The following is a 17485-nucleotide window of genomic DNA, read 5'->3' as shown; positions in this document are numbered from 1 at the left end:
CCTGCTTACACCAGTTGGCAGAGTCGTGACCAACTTCTGCTAAGTTGGATCATCTCCTCTATTTCTCCAGCACTGGTGGCTTCACTTTATGGTTTGGACTCCTCATTTTTGGCATGGCAGTCTCTTGCTGCTCGTTTTGCATCTCAATCCAAATCCCGCATCTCCCACTTGAAACGTCAACTACAGAATCTTCAACAAGGCTCCTTGACTTGTGCCTCGTATCTGACTGAAGCCAAGTTCTTAGCAGATCAACTATCTGCTATTGGAAAACCAGTTGATGATGACGATCTCATATCCTTTATTATTGGGGGTCTTAATCCTACTTTTACACACTTTATTACATCTTACTCTTTTCACACTCGGGAGGCTTCTATGTCATTTTTTGATTTCAGGTCTGAACTACTAAATCATAAAATAATTCTGAATCGTCATGCTCCACTCAATCATGCACCAGAGACGTCCTCTTTTACTTTATACACCAATCGACCAAAGTTTCAGCCTGTAAAACGTAAACTCCAATTTTCAAGGTCTTCAAACACCAACGCTGCAAAGCCAAATTTTTATGCCCATTCAAGTTCTCCCAAGAACGTTCGTCCTGTTTCCAACTCTGGTGGTCGTTTCCCTTGCCAAATTTGCAAAGGTAATAATCATCAGGCACTGGACTGCTTTCGGCGAATGGACTTTTCTTTTCAAGGACGTCATCCCCCTACAGACCTAGCAGCCATGGTTGCTGATATTAATACAAAATTCCTGAATTGTCAATGGCTTACAGACAGTGGTGCTAATGCACACGTAACTAATAATGCTGCGAATCTTGACTCCAAAAGCCCATTTGATGGCAATGAGACTGTCGGTGTAGGTAATGGTGCAGGTTTGTCTATTAAACATACTGGTTCATCCATTGTCCACTCTGATAATAATCGTTTCCTTCTTAAGAATATTATTCATTGTCCTCAAGCTGCTACCAATCTCCTTTCTGTCAATAAATTTTGTGTCGATAATGATGTCACTTTCCATCTCACACATAATGCTTATTCGGTTCAGGACAATCAGACGGGAATCATGCTCCTTCAGGGTCCGAGTGAAAATGGGCTCTATCCTATCAATCTCTCCAACTTATCACACAATAAACGCAGAGGACTAACTGCTTTTATGGGAATCAAGGCATCTAACTCTCTTTGGCATCAACGTTTAGGTCATCCATCTGAGTCTGTCCTACGTCATGTTTTATCTAATTTTAATTTACCTCTTGTTGGTTCGGTGCAAAAGAATTTTATATGTGAATCTTGTCAACTTGGTAAGTCCATTCAACAACCCTTTTCCAGTTCAAATCGTGAGACATCAGGTCCTTTAGATCTGGTTCACTCGGATGTGTGGGTTGCACCTCTTATTTCACCTAGTGGTTTTAAATTTTATGTCACATTTATTGATGATTTCAGTCGCTTTACATGGTTGTATCCAATTGCAAACAAATCTGATGTCTTCAATTCTTTTATTCAATTTCGGCTACTTGTGGAAAAACAATTCTCATCCCCTATTAAATGTTTACAAACTGATAACGGTGGAGAATATATTTCCTCACTTTTTACTCGATATCTCATGGAAAATGGTATTTTTCATAGACGAACATGTCCATATACCTCTCAACAAAATGGTACTGCTGAACGTAAACATCGTCACATTGTTGATATGGGACTTACTTTACTTGCACAATCTGGCCTCAATAAGAAATTTTGGGTTGAATCATTTTTAACTACTGTATATTTAATCAATAGGTTACCAACACCAGTTTTAAATAATGACACTCCCTTTTTTCAAGTTATACAAAAATGCACCCAATTACTCTTTTCTACGAAACTTTGGATGTCGATGTTATCCCTTGTTGCGTCCATATGCTGAAAATAAATTGTCATATCGTAGTATACCATGCATTTTTATTGGTTATTGCTCAAGTCAAAAGGGCTATAGGTGCCTTGATCCTATAAGTGAACGTGTTTACATCTCTCGTAGTGTTGTATTTGATGAAAACTATTTTCCATCCAAAATAAAGATCCCAAATCACTCTCCTGTTGGTGTCGTGATTCCTCCTGGTATGTCTTCTTCTCCCTTTCAAATTCCAGTTCCTACTAATTATTTATGTTCACCACTTATCAGATCCACTGGTATGTCTTCCTCTCACCTTCCAGGTCCTACTAATTATTTATGTTCACCACTTATCAGAGCCACTGGTATGTCTTCCTCTCACCTTCCAGGTCCTACTAATTATTTATGTTCACCACTTATCAGAGCCACTGGTATGTCTTCCTCTCCCCTTCCAGTTCTAGTTTCAACTATCCCTCAGACTTCACCTCAACCACATGAGCCTGTACCACCTAATCATCCACCCCATCCACCTCTCCTTGACTCACCTGATCTTTTGGCTTCTGTTGAGCACTCCCCTGTCCACCATATTATTACTCGCTCACAAACAGGACAGTCTCAACCTCGCCAATTCCCTAACTATGTGACCCATTATTCCTCACGTCATCCACTTCATCTTTTCCATACAGTTACCATCCCTCCTGAGCCTAACACCTTTACACAGGCAGTCTCTAAACCATAATGGTATGCAGCTGTGGAATCTGAGTTCAAAGCATTATTGAAAAATGGTACATAGTCACTCTGTCCACGACCTTTATCTCACCATATTGTCCGCAACAAATGGGTTTACAAGATCAAACAGAAACCTGATGGCTCTATTGATCGTTACAAGGCACGGTTAGTTGCCAAAGGATTTGATCAAAGGTCCGGCATCGACTACTTTGAGACTTTCAGCCCAGTTGTTAAACCAACAACTGTTCGTCTTATTTTAGCCTTGGCTGTACAGTTTCGATGGACAACACGACAACTTGATGTCTCCAATGCTTTTCTTCAAGGATACCTTGATGAGGAAGTTTATATGGAGCAACCACAGGGGTTTATCAGTGTTGAACATCCTCATTTTGTCCGTCGATTGCATCGCTCTCTTTATGGCCTAAAACAGGCCCCACGAGCCTGGTTCACTCGTCTCTCACAGGCACTTTGCAATCTTGGCTTCTCTGGTTCTCAAGTCAACTACTCACTCTTCACCCTTCATAAAGATAAATTTCATATTTTTATATTAGTGTATGTCGACGATATCATCATCACTGGCAATGATGATTCTATGATTTTCTCTATTATCTCACAATTACAATGTGAGTTTGTGATGAAGGATTTAGGTGACTTGAGTTATTTTTTAGGCATAGAAGCTGCACGTGATCAGACGGGGTTGCATCTATGACAGTCTAAATATATTGCTGATTTACTTGATTGTGCAAATATGGTTGGTTCTCGGCCTTACAAGGCTCCCTGCATTTCTAGTTCAAAGATGTCGAAATTTGATGGTGAACTATTAATTGATCCCTCTGAATACCGTCATATTATTGGAGCCTTACAATATGTTACAATTACACGTCCTGATATTGCATATTCAGTAAATCAGTTATGTCAGCATATACAGGCACCTACCAGTACCCATTGGACTTCGGCAAAACGAGTTCTTCGTTACTTAAAGCATACTCCTGATTTTGGTCTCCATTATAAACCCAGTACTGTTGCCTTACATGCCTTCTGTGATGCAGATTGGGCGGGTAATCCTGATGATAGATGTTCTTCCAGTGGCTATGGCATCTATTTTGGTCAGTGTTTAGTTTCTTGGTCCTCTAAGAAACAACCTGTTGTCTCTAGATCTAGTACTGAAGCAAAGTACCGGAGTTTGGCCTTAACAACAGCTGAAGTATATTGGATTCGTATGCTTTTGCGAGAATTGCAAATTTATTTACCTTCACCACCTACACTTTGGTGTGATAATCTCAGTGCTATGTCTTTGGCTTCTAATCCTATCTTTCATGCACGAACCAAGCATATCGAAATTGATTATCACTTTATTCGAGAGAAGGTTGTTAACAAAGATGTCGTTGTTCGTTATATTAACACCGGCAATTAAGTTGCAGATATCTTCACCAAGGGCCATACTGCTGATCGGTTTTGTATCTTGCGTGACAAATTATTGGTATGTTCCCTGCCCACTAATTTGAGGGAAGGTGTTAAGAATATCAAAGATATCATTGTCGTGCTCCCTACAAATCAGGATGCTTGATTTCAAATGCTTACTGTGTTATATTTAAACTTGTACTCTATTGTAATCATCCGGAGAGTTATGATTGTTGTTATTGTAATGCTTATCACCACAACTGTGTAATGTCTTTATAATTATAATAATATACATGGTTTGGCTACTTTAAGTCAAAACCATCTTTCTCTGTATTGTCTTTCACACCTCACTTGTTTTCAGAGAAACCACACCTCAACTCTTCGGAATTGAAAATTCCTATCTATCAAGTTACATCCATCCCAGGTTACTAGCATCATATATCCGGTTCCGTCAGCTTTCCCACGAGGCACAGTAATAGATCTACATTAAGAGCTGTAAGTAATTATCCCTAGATCATACATTAAAATATGGACACTGTTATAATTAATGAGACATCAAAATTAAAGAAAACTGGAAAAGGTGTGAATGTATTCTCCAGATACGACGATCCTAGTCATCTGAAGAGAGCAAAACAGTATCGTATCATAAAGGAAATAAAAGAACCATTCTGTTTCTTATTTCTGACAAGAGAAGAGTTGATACGGGATCAAATTTGTAATGCCTGGCCGATGTAGCATAAAGACTAAAAGAACAAAGAAAGAAATAGGGGACAGTTGATCTCATCTTCTTTGCATAAAAAAGAGCAAGCTTTTCAGTGCCGAGAAATTCTAGTATTAAATTCCACATGAAGTAATTAATCTCTGTTAAGATTCAATTTGTTATATTCATGTTGCATCAACCATGAAAGAAAATGTAGGTGATTAAGACAGTCGGTGACACAGTTCCTCACTTGCTGCCCAGATCTTCATTACTAGTCATACTATCATTAACTTGTGTAATATAGCAGAGCAAGCACTTTTCACTCAAAATGAAATCAAGAAACGCAGAAAACCAAAATATATGAAAGGCCTTGATACTATTTTAAAGAATTATAGTTTTTAAAATATAATTTATATTATTTTATTTCATAGAATTATTCCAGCTTGAATAAAATTTCAAAATATAATTTGTATTTTTATATATGACCAATCATTTATTTAATTTCGCTGTATTGTTTTAGGATGGAGAAGCATAACCATAGTACAGGCTAAAAGAGCAGGAGACCTGCCAGTAGGGAGCCTTTTCGCAATTTGCAGGTTCCTACTTCGCACCGTCTTTTAGCCAAACGGCGTCGTGAGAGCTAAAAAACATTACAGTGCTTACTAGTAATTATATAATATCATCGTCATTTTTTTAAACTACCGAACGGCACCGTTTAGGGCAAGCTCTAAACCTTTCAAATTTCCAAATAGAAAAAAGCAAGGGAGAGCCCTAATAGCAGCAGATCATCTCTCTCCCTTTCAAATTTCCAAATAGAAAAAAGCAACACTGGCTTCCAACACTGGCCTTTGCTCTTGCTTCTTCAAACCCTAGCTAGCTTGCTAGCGTTCTCTTCCCTTCCAACTCCACAATGAAGCTCGTCAGGTTAGTTTTTACTAACTTATCTTTGTCTCCCTTCTCTGTTGTTGATTAATAATCTGATCGTTGTGTTATTTTATCAATCCTTTTCGTCTCTAGGTTTTTGATGAAGCTGAACAATGAGACCGTCTCAATTGAACTGAAGAACGGAACTGTTGTTCACGGAACCATCACAGGTTTCTATTTCTATCTCTATTACCTTCATTCTTTTAGTTTTATCTACCCGGGGTTTTGTTAAACCCTTGTATTTATCTGGGCTATTATCGACCTCCAGATTTAAGAAGTTCGTCAGCTATTTTATCCCCGTAGATTCTTAGGGGAGCTGATCTATGGATGAAGATGCGCAATATTATGGACAATTTACTCACTTTGTTATGGTATATTTTGGGAGTTTTGGCTGTGTCGTGCAAAAGATAGATTTGTGATATGGGATCATTGACAGCTCCAAAGTGAGGGTTGGTATGCCTACTCTGCTGCAGATTGTTCTTCCCCATTGGTATCTTCTTTTTCTTCATGTGCAAAAAGATTTTGGTAGATTTGTTGAATGAAAAATATCCGGGGTGGAGTCAGTTGACAAAAAGTAAACGAATGAAGTTGTGTTTGATGGGCTGGGGAATTCTGGACTAAATAGACCGTAAAGTGGAATGCCTTATGTTCTGATAAATTGCATATGAACTACTGGGTAGATTGTAATTTTCATAATGGAGATTATTGTCTTGTGTTTAGAGTATGCAGTAAATTAATTCAATTTATATGAATATTGATTTAGGAAAAGAAGATAGTTTGCTTCTCATTTGGACCGATGGGCAATTCCATCTATGGTTATGGAATTTTCTTTCGTGGAATTTAATAGCTTGAACTAACAGTTGAATTTTCAAATCCGGAGGTTAGTCTCTTACCTAAGGCAGAGTTTGGAGTTAAGGTGATGGAGAATAAGTGCTGGCTGCTATATTTCTTGGAGCACCATCCTTTTCCACGAATCTTGTCTTCTTTACGATATTCGTGATAAGCTTTTTTACCCCTAGAGATTGAGTATGCTAAATGCTAACTATAATGCCCCTGACCTAGGCTGGCCCCATGAATTGATGAGTCATCCAAATATGTTATGGGAACAACACATGTTCAAGTATAGTACTTCCTAAAGTGTGGTGACATTGTGAGACTTTCCAGAGCCCTGTTGTCTTTGTAGTTATTTGATGATGGAGGGGAATTTGAAATATTTTACGAGTTTCTCTTACAAGGTAAATTTGTTCTGGGATTGAATTTCTTTCTGATCCTTTATGAATTTCAACTTTAGGGGTTTTAGAGGAGTGTTATTAGGTGATATTCCAATTTTCCTTTACTGTGCATATGGTGGAACAGGTGAAGCAATGACAATTCTAACTGGTTGATTTGCCAATTGTAGGTGTTGATATCAGCATGAACACTCATCTGAAAACAGTGAAATTAACAGTGAAAGGGAAAAATCCAGTAACTTTGGATCATCTCAGTGTGAGGGGCAACAACATTCGTTATTACATCCTTCCTGACAGCTTGAATCTTGAGACTTTGCTGATCGAGGAGACACCTAAGGTCAAACCTAAGAAGCCAACAGCTGGTATTGCTAACTTCTTTTTGGCTTCAACTACATTTAAATGTTACACAATGTTTCTTTTCCTACTTATAACAGATTGCTAATAATTTTCATTCTTCTAAAAATTTCAGGGAGGCCTCTGGGTCGTGGTAGAGGCCGAGGCCGTGGACGTGGCCGCGGCCGCTAATGATGTCTTGCTTGCTTAAATTTTTGCAGCGTCTGGCTATGTAAACACCTATGTTGTAGCAAGAATCTGCTGGTAAAGTCAGGAACAGTAAGAGAATGCTACTGCATTATTTTGCTGTTTGCCATATGGAAGCAAATTGCAGGACTCGAGTTTGTCTGTCGGTGAATCCTTTTCAAATTCAACCCGAAGATCAAAAGTGATGAGCTTACGTCATGTTACTCTTCTGTATCCAGTTTCATTAATCAATGCTGGAATGCTATCATTCATGGAACATTCTGATTTGAATTACCTGCATGTAGCGGATAGTACTGCGCAACTGGAGCGAGTGGTTAAAAAATCCACTTCCGGTGGCCTGATTGATGGCTCGAACCGTCTAAATGTCTCTTTTAATTGCTTAGTTGTGCTGCTGATACATAACAAAGTTGGCTGGCTGATCAGATGATCGCCTAAAACCCATCTGCGCATTCTTTCCAACTGCTGGCAAGGTTTATCATGAGAATTGTTTCCGATTATTGTTGGGCCTGCTAGTTCTTTCGTATTAAATCCTAGCATGTTGTCTTTTCTTCCCATTTATCAGTCACCGTGTATCGATTTTGAAACGACGGGTATACCCCTTGTTTATACCGATAGCCTCAATAAAAAAATATAGTCAAGACAACAAAAAGGAAAAGACAATTTTCTGAAGTGTATTTGTTCCATAAAACAATGATTTTTTAATTTATTTATTATTATAGAAGTTGGTAAAAGCAATTTTGTAATTAATTTTTTTTTAATTTTTACAAAAGTTTTTTTTTATTATTACAAGAAAATGCTTTCAAGTTTTAAAAAAAATTAAAAATATCTTATTATTTATTATTTATTGATTATATAAAATTTTGTTATTAATCTTTTCATTGTTATATATTTTTAAAAAAATTTTGAATTTTGAATTTTTGATTTTTATATTAAATTTGTTTTTTTTTTGTTATTTGTATTTTGTTATTAATTTTTTGTTATTATTATTATTTAAAATAATTTATGGAATTAATTTTGTTTACTAAGGAGGGTATTTGATTCAAAATTTGAATTTGGTAACTAGGAACAATCAGACAAATTTCCTTCCCCAGATAGCCCTAGCTCAAACCCAATCCTGACCGTCAATCGATATCAAAAACAAGCAGAACCTTTTCTTACTTTCCCTCTCCCATCACATATAAACACATCCATCCAAGGGAATCAAGCTTAGCTTGCATAGAAAGCTTAAAACAGTACCTAATCAACACGGAGATCAGCGGCTGAGGAAAGAAAGGAAGAAGAAGAAGATGGGGATGAAGCCAGCGAAACAGGCGGTGGTTGTATTTGGGGCTCTTGCATTTGGGTGGCTAGCTATTGAGATGGCTTTCAAACCCTTCCTCGACAAGGCTCGTTCCGCCATGGACAAGTCTGATCCTGCTCGGGATCCCGATGGTGATGATGATTCTGCTGATCGCAAGGGAAAGGGCTCCCTCTCTGAATCTGATGTTTTTTCCTCCGACGAGAACCCAGCAGTTGCTTGATGATGATGGTTATGATTTTTGAATAATAGTTGTTTGGTTAAATTTAGATATAAAAAAAAAGGGTTGGGGTTAGAAGTCGGAGATCAGTACTCAGTGGTGTTAGTAATGGTCTTATGGGGGTTTAGGTGCCAGGGATTTGAATGGGTTGTTGGAGTTTTTAAGATCCTCTTGAAATCAATCGACGGCAAGATTTAGGGTTTTGCTCTTCTTTTTTTCTCTCTACAGTTTGTTAATTTACAAGCTGATTATTATACATCTAAAATATGGTATTCTGAGGTGATTTTGGTAAGCTTATGTTTGGTGGCACATTTGAATAAATTTCTTGATCATATAAAGCATGAATCATGGGCATGATCAGGAAAAATAACAATAACAACAACAAAACCAGGGGCATCTTTCAGCTACTTTTGTGGCTAACTGTTAACTAGTCTATGAACCCAGAATGGTTTGTCTATTGACCAGGAAGACCGTCCTTAATTTTTTTAAAATTTAAATCTTAGGATACAAGTTATTTTTTAAATTCAAATCAAAATATTTATCAATTTTTTTAAAAAAATATATCATGTAATTGTATATCACTACATGTGTTATTTTGTGCTGAAAAAAGTGATGATTTTCAAAACCCGGTTAGAGCTGGAATCAAGCAAGGTTTAAAGTAAACAAAGAAAAGTAAAAACCCGGGTTGTTTCTTAGTACCTGTTGAAAGTAAACAAAGAAAAGTAAAAACCCGGGCTGTTTCTTAGTACCTGTTGGAGGAATCTAGGGTTTTTCAATGTAGCCAAATCAGGAGAATTGGTTTCTGAGAGAAGACACGAATCCAAGGCGACCGAGACAGATACAGATTTCTTTTGTTCGCGTTGCCTCTAGTTTTTTATTTTATTAGATTTAAAGTAAGAAAAACAAGTCAAAGTGTCAGTATATAATTACTATATTAGATTTATCTATTTTTGTAAATATGACTTATTTAAGTTATTAATTAAAGTGAAAGATTTCAATTTAATATATATTACTTGCTCACATTTTTTTTTCAACTTTTGTGCAAGTTATTGTCATCTAAATAAAAAAATAAATAATTTCATTATATTTTAAATAATATAAACGATTTTAATATTTAAATCAAAGTAATGAATTGGTGCATTCTATATAATAAATTATACTAGTTTATTTCTCGCATAATGTGAACTTAATTTTTTTATGATATAGAAAATAATACTTACATCACTATAAATTTTTTGATATTATAATTAAACTTGTTATAATAGTTTAAACAGAATTATTTTCCATGTAATTTTGTTAATTAGATATTTTAATAAAAGAAAACAATTAGATTAATTCCAGCCAATCCATTAAATATGCAACTGGAATTATGAAATCTTTGAATTGATTTAATTTTTTTATTTTATTATATAAAAAAATTATTTGCTAACATTATATTATTAAATAATAAAATTTAATAAAAACTCTACATTAAAAAAAAATGGCAAGGAAAACCTAAAGGTTAAACAAAAAGAAATGAATAGCCTCTCACAACAAAGCATGGGTGTGGGGCCCGGGGGGCCATGCGCCTGACATAGGTTTTTTCATATTTATAAAGCCTCCTCTTTTTAGTTGTTTTGATTAATTTATTTCTTGCGCTTTCATTGCGGCTTTGATAAAAATTGCTTTCGATATAAAAAAAAATACCTATACTATTAAAAAAAAATGTGTGGTATTGTTATTAAATTTGTTATGATGATTCAAATTTTAAAATAGTTGAATTGACTATTTGTTTTAAATTAAATTATATATTTTTAAAAAAATGCTAAATTAACTTTATTCAACTCATAAAATCTATGATATGGTCATGAATTTTATTGAATTAATTTTTTTATTTTAATATATGGTAAAAAATATATAAAAATTAGTTAATTCTTAGTCTAATACTAATGATCAAAATAAAATAAAAATTTCAAACTAAATAATAAAATTTAAATAATAAAAAAAAGGCAATAGAAAAGAGTCTAGCTATGCTAGGACGGGTCAATCAAAAAAACACTAGGGACGTGCCCTGAGAAATTCCCATGCAATTGGCATATTGGTTTTTTTTTTTTCTATAAAGGGCAGACAACAGGTTTTTTTTGAATATATATATATAAATGATATGTTGTCCTTGATGACTTGAGCCAGGACTCAAAATAATTATCTAAATGAATTAGAAATATTGTAACCTTGTTAAATGTTCATATAAAAAGCTAAAACCACCCGATATTTTTTTCATATAAAAAGCTAAAACCACCCGATATATATATATTTTTTTTAACGAGAAACCATTTATTTTATAAGCATTTAGGAGGGTCCAATTTACAATTTTAATGATATAATTGAATAACTTATGAAACCATAGGGAGCGAAATAAACTGTATAATTGAATAAATTTCTAGAGTAGCTCCGCCACTCCATGTGATGGCAAAATGAATTTGATGTGTATGTTGATTGATTGGAAACATGGTCATTTTTTAAAATATTTTTTGTTTAAAATTATATTAAAATAATATTTTTTAATTTTTTATAAATTATTTTTTATATTAATATATTAAAATATCTAAAAAAATTTAAAATCATTTTAAAATTAAAAAAACAAGTGAAAAACGCCAAGTAGAGAAACGTTGTGGTCAATAATAGCTGGAATCCAAATTCCAAACCCGGCTTGCGTAATTTCCTACCGAGCCTGTAGCTGTCCGTAGTCCCTCGTGCAAGAGTTCTAAGAACATTTTAGATGTTTCCAAATCATCCGGCTCTAGGCCGCGTCTTCTTTGAATTTCCCAGGAACGTTCCTTGCAGGTTACGCCATGATCGAGTTCATTTATGGTGACCGGTGCAACTAATGCTAAGGTGGTGGCGGACTGGTAGTAGAGCCACAAGTAATAATTAAGCACCACCCGGTGCGCTGGCCACCTGGCACACCTCCATTTCCATAACTTTAACATCAGCAAGAACCATACGCCATGAAAACTATGGTAAACCCGTCGGTGCATGGAATATGTAGGTGTAATGTCAATTTTTACCTCTCTTGGAGCCCATCCTTTATTTTAGTGTTCCTTCCTCTCGTTGGGTCACCTAAAGCTTTCTCTCACTCCAAAAGTTTATCTTCGAAAGCGAAGCACGCGAGTCGATCCGACGAATGATTGTTCTTGAGTCATTTTCTGGACGGCCTTGCTTCCTCACTTTTTTTCTGGTACACCTTGCTCCCTCATCGAGGGTTTAAAAAAGAAGAAGAAAAGCCATATCTGAACCTAGATTCAGGAACCATTTTGATTTAACAATCGAGCCGGGTCCTGTGGGTGATGGAGTGAAAGCTTCGATCACGACATTGACCGGTATCTGTCGCTCACATCACATCCGCCGGTCGATCCATTTAATCAAGCAATACAAACCTCTCTGGAATTCCAAACGTCGCTATATGCACGTACAAATATATCACCTTTGGTTGCAAGACCAATTCATTAGAATTTATTCACTCTTTTATTATTATTTTTTAAATAAAATAAAAAGAGAAGGAAGGGATTGTAATTAGATGAATAATGATGAAAAGTGCAAGGGCATGTTTAGTGGCGTGAAACTTTCAAACGCACCGCAAGAATATATTGTATTATCTTAGATAGTTAGCAATATTGGTATTTAGTTTATCATTATAAGAGTATACAGCATATAAAATATTATTTAAAGTAACTTAAAGTGTATATAATTTTAAATTTATAAAATAAAATTCAAAATAAACATGATTTCAACATCAATACAATACAAATAATATTATTATGCATGCTAAATATATACTCAAACATGCAATACATATAAGATTGAAGTCCTAATAGGCATAATAAAAATTAAAATGACAATTCTTAAATTAAAAAAATAATATTTAGTTGTTGAAGCATTTCAAATTATTTAAACTTTTATTATTATTAATAATAAATCATTTATTTATAAAACTTTACTCGTTATCTATACGATTAGGATATGTATAACATGTTTAGATACACCTATAAATAGATTTTTTAACTAGAAAAAAACTCAAATATTTCACAACAAAACATTAACTCAAGCTTTAAATTTAAGAGAAAAAACAAGTCATTAAATAGAATGAAAACTAAAAATGAGGTGATAAAGTATATCAAAAAATCTAAGAAATTAAAGCTAAAATCTCTTCCTTCATTTTTTTTATAGTGAATTATAAAAGTTAAAATATTGAAGAATTAATTTTTATTATTATTAATCTTTGATTAGGTACTATAAATCAATAATTAAATTTTAAAAAATTAATGATTTTTTAAAATTAAATTTTTATTTATTTATACTTTATTCAATCATATTAATTAAATAATTTTCGAACACTAAGAAAAGCAAGGTACGGGATTCAAGATGATATCAATTTAATGAGAAAACAAGTAATTCTTGAGTCATACCTTACAAAGATTTTCTAATTGAGTCAATAAATCCATGTGTGTATATATATATATATAGTTTTTGTATAGAAAAACATTAATTTATATATTAAACAGGATCTATGAAAAGTAGAATGTTATTTTGTTTTTAAATAACTCCTAACGGTTTGCCCATTAAAATTAGATTTTTAGAGTCAATGCCAAATTCCAGAATTACATGGTAGAGAGATTTCCTCGATATGTCCGATCATTGAAAACAATAAGGTGATGTTTACAAAGTTATTACTTTTTAAAAAAATAATAATAATGTCAAAGCTGAAAGCCTTCCATACGATATGCATCTCAAGGGTTTTAAGCTTGATTTGGTTCCTTGTTCATGCCGTCCAAAAAGATGAAAAGAAAAGTGAAATTCTCTAATTATTTTGAAATATTAATATTAATATTTTAAAAAATAATACCAACCACACTCGGAGGCATTCTCCATGGATACAAAAATATCTAAGTCGCAGTGTTCACCTTCTAGAGAGGTGACCCTTCGAATAAATATCTGAGCGCTCTTTGTTTTTGTGGTCACAAGCACCCCCTGCCCAGCACGAAAATCACTAAATATCTAATTCGCAGTCTTCTCCTCTTGCTTGTGCTTATATGACATGACAGTTAACGAAAGTCATGTGACTGCTGGCCACCACCGCGTGACAGAGTGCTTAGAAGATAGATTTTTTCTCTATTAGGTATCCGACCTACAATATCTTAATTAATTTTAAAAAATTTAAAATTTATAATCATATAAATATCTAATAATTTTAAAATTTATAGAATTTAAATTAATAACTTTTAAAAAATAAATCTAAAATTTTATCAATTAAATTATACCTTTTTATATATAAAATTTTCTACATTTTAAACTTATGTGTTGTTTAACAAATATTAAATCAACATTTTAATTAAAAAAGGTGTGTGAGGTTAATTTGATTGAAAAAAATTAAAAAAAACTGATAATATTATTTTAAAAAACAATATTAAATGATAATATTAGAAAACAAAACAAAACAAAAAACTATTTACATTTGACTTGACCCTTAAATTTAAAATATTATGTATGATATAATTACGAAGCCTAATATATAAAAAATAAAATTTTAAAATATGAAATAAAAAAAATTACAAAAAAAAAAATTCAAAAAAAATAAAAGTTAAAATCCAAAAATATAATAAATTAAAGTGCAGTAACAAATTTTCACTTTGAAATTTAAACTAAAAATAACAAAAATATCAACAAAAGAAAAACAAAAAAGGATGAAAATAAAAAAAAAACAATGAATTATCAACTTAAATTGAAGGATAAAATTAAAAATAAATAAACTTTTATAAAAGTGTAGATGAAAAAAAAAAGAAGAAATTATAAGAATGGAGATTCGATTGGAAACATTAATACATGATAAAAAAAAAAACTGAACTTCTAGAATACCTCAATGTGTTTTTTAAATTAAAAAAATATAAATATAAATAAAAAAAACTTATATACACATTAAATTAAATAGGTCATGAACTATTATTTAAATAAATTAAGGTTAATTTGATTGAAAAAAATTAAAAAAACTGATGATATTATTTTAAAAAATAATATTAAATGATAATATTAGAAAATAAAACAAAACAAAAAACTATTTACACTTGACTTGACCCTTAAATTTGAAATATTATGTATGATATAATCACGAAACCTAATATATAAAAAATAAAATGTTAAAATATAAAATAAAAAAATTACAGATAAAAAAATTCAAAAAAAATAAAAGTTAAAATCCAAAAATATAATAAATTAAAGTGCAGTAACAAATTTTAACTTCGAAATTTAAACTAAAAATAACAAAAATATCAACAAAAGAAAAACAAAAAAGGATGAAAAAAAAAATAATGAATTGTCAACTTAAATTGAAGGGTAAAATTAAAAATAAATAAACTTTTATAAAAGTATAGATAAAAAAAAAAATTATAAGAACGGAGATTCCATTGGAAACATTAATACATGATAAAAAAAAACTGAACTTCTAGAATACCTCAATGTGTTTTTTAAATTAAAAAAATATAAATATAAATAAAAAAAACTTATATACACATTAAATTAAATAGGTCATGAACTATTATTTAAATAAATTAATAAAAACCAATAACAACAAATGAAAACATAAGTTTGAAAATTAAGAGACAAATCAAGATATTTAATATTGTAATATAAGTTATACTAACCACAATTGACAAATTTTTTTATGGAAATAAAATTACAATAGAGATGAACTTGTATCTAATATAAAAAAAATACTATGCGTACATATTCAAATAGGTATACAAAAAACATTTAATATAAAAAAGATATATTAAAAAAGATATATATGATTCATATTAATTTTTTAATAAATAAAAAAATCTAATTAATTGCTAATTAGAAAAGAATAAATAAGAAAAAGAGTCATGGAGAACAAGTATAAATAAAATATTAATTTATTTTAAAACACACAAAACACATGTATTTGTTTTTAAAAAAAAGTTAGGTCACGTGCCTAGCCCAAGTAGAAAGGGCTCATGTGCGGGCATGTATTCTTTAAAAAAAAAAGTGATGATTGTTAGCAGTAGGAGATGATATGTCATAAAAAAATAATTCAAAACTCTAAATCAATATGAAATGAAAAATATTGATGGACTCATATATGTTTTTCATAAAGAGAAAACATAATTTTTATCCTCTCGTTATGTAGAATTTTTTGATAAAAAAATTATAGTTATTTGTGGTTTAAATTTTCTACAATGACAAATTTTTCTTTTTAAACTGTAATTTAGTGATCTTTCTCTCTTCCAACCAAATAAAACTGAAAAAATAAAGAAAATAAAGTTTAATATATTTTTAAAAAATTATAGAGACTAAATACCTAATTTCCTAAAAAGATAAGGGTCAAAAATAAAAATTTTAAATAAATTACGCTAGTACTATCAATTTTACCTGTATTTGTCACTCTAGTTTTTTTTTCTTTCCATTCAACTATCGACCCCCCTCCAAAAAAAAATATAATTGATCTCTAATTTATATTTAAAATGTTTTAATTGTGTAAAAAAATTTAAAGATCAATTTTTTTTTTAAATTTTACCATTCTAATTCATAATAAAATAAAAAAGAGCTGACCATAATTTAAATTACAATAAAGTTACCATAAATTTTAACTTTATTGATGTAGTTTGAATGAATTTGTTTATTATTAAAATGTTCAAAATTCAAGTTAGTTTGACAACAAAAACTAAAAAAAAATGAAAAAAAATGAATAACTTATGAAAAAACATTTCATAGAAAAAATTAATTTTTTTATTTATAAATATATTAGAATAAAATAGTTTAATCTTTATTACTTTAAAAGGCATGAGAAAGTACTCTAGCTTTTCCTAAGCCTTTTAACTTTTCTCATTATTAATATTATATTATATTATATTATTCCATTATATTATAATATATCCTAAAAATTATTGTAGTTGTTTTTTTTTGTTTTTATTTTTTCTTCTAATGAATTGTTTTATTTAATTTAGTTTATTAATGTTAAATTATTGTTTAATTAATTTTTTTATTTAGTTTAGTTTGTTAATGTTAAATTTTTTTATTTAATTATCAGAATTTCATGACACATATCCCGAGTTTAACATGTTAACTTGACGGGTTAACCCAATTAATTATAGGTAAATCTGTCAATTTTTTATTTAGTTATCAAATTTTCATGACACAGATCCCAAGTTTGATGGGTTAACTTGATTTGAAGGGTTATCCTAGTTAATTTAGATTTTTTTTCTTTTTCTTCATTAGTTATTTCTTCTTATTGGTTTTTGATTAGTATTTAAAAATGCATTTTTATCAAGGTTTTATATCATCATTTTGCACTTGAAGTATCAATAACTCGTTAACTAAAACATGTTTTATAATAATATATCTAATATTATTAGATACCTTTAATTTGTGGTAAATATTCATTTTAAATGCAGGCCTATCACATAAATGAAAGGATTGATTGATGAATTTAAGAACTGAAATTGAAAGGACAAAGAGATAACCAAAGTTAGAAAAGAGATGCCGGTGTAGTCCAAACCAGAACACTATTCTGTAATTAGTCATATCTGGAA

General features: G+C 31.4%; 1 protein-coding gene across 1 annotated transcript; it reads left to right on the top strand.

Annotated features, from left to right (window-relative positions):
- Window positions 1–5524: 5524 nt before the first annotated feature.
- On the top strand, window positions 5525–7555 carry LOC105131452 (small nuclear ribonucleoprotein Sm D1). Its single transcript, XM_011034434.1, has 4 exons — window positions 5525–5617; window positions 5711–5787; window positions 7017–7208; window positions 7316–7555. The coding sequence occupies exons 1-4, from the start codon at window positions 5604–5606 to the stop codon at window positions 7369–7371; spliced, it is 339 nt and encodes a 112-aa protein (XP_011032736.1). The 5' UTR covers window positions 5525–5603; the 3' UTR covers window positions 7372–7555.
- The last annotated feature ends 9930 nt before the right edge of the window (window positions 7556–17485 follow it).

The sequence above is a fragment of the Populus euphratica genome, unplaced genomic scaffold (genome assembly GCF_000495115.2).
Source record: "Populus euphratica unplaced genomic scaffold, PopEup_1.0 scaffold23.1, whole genome shotgun sequence".
Lineage (NCBI taxonomy): Eukaryota > Viridiplantae > Streptophyta > Magnoliopsida > Malpighiales > Salicaceae > Populus > Populus euphratica.
The sequence above is the reverse complement of the archived record's forward strand: the minus strand, read 5'-3'. Positions and strand labels throughout refer to the sequence as shown.

Excerpts from the sequence above, each read along its gene's own strand:
- LOC105131452 (XM_011034434.1), top strand. Across the intron at positions 5,788-7,016 it reads TGTTCACGGAACCATCACAG|GTGTTGATATCAGCATGAAC; the intron begins GTTTCTATTTCT and ends TGCCAATTGTAG. Across the intron at positions 7,209-7,315 it reads ACCTAAGAAGCCAACAGCTG|GGAGGCCTCTGGGTCGTGGT; the intron begins GTATTGCTAACT and ends TAAAAATTTCAG.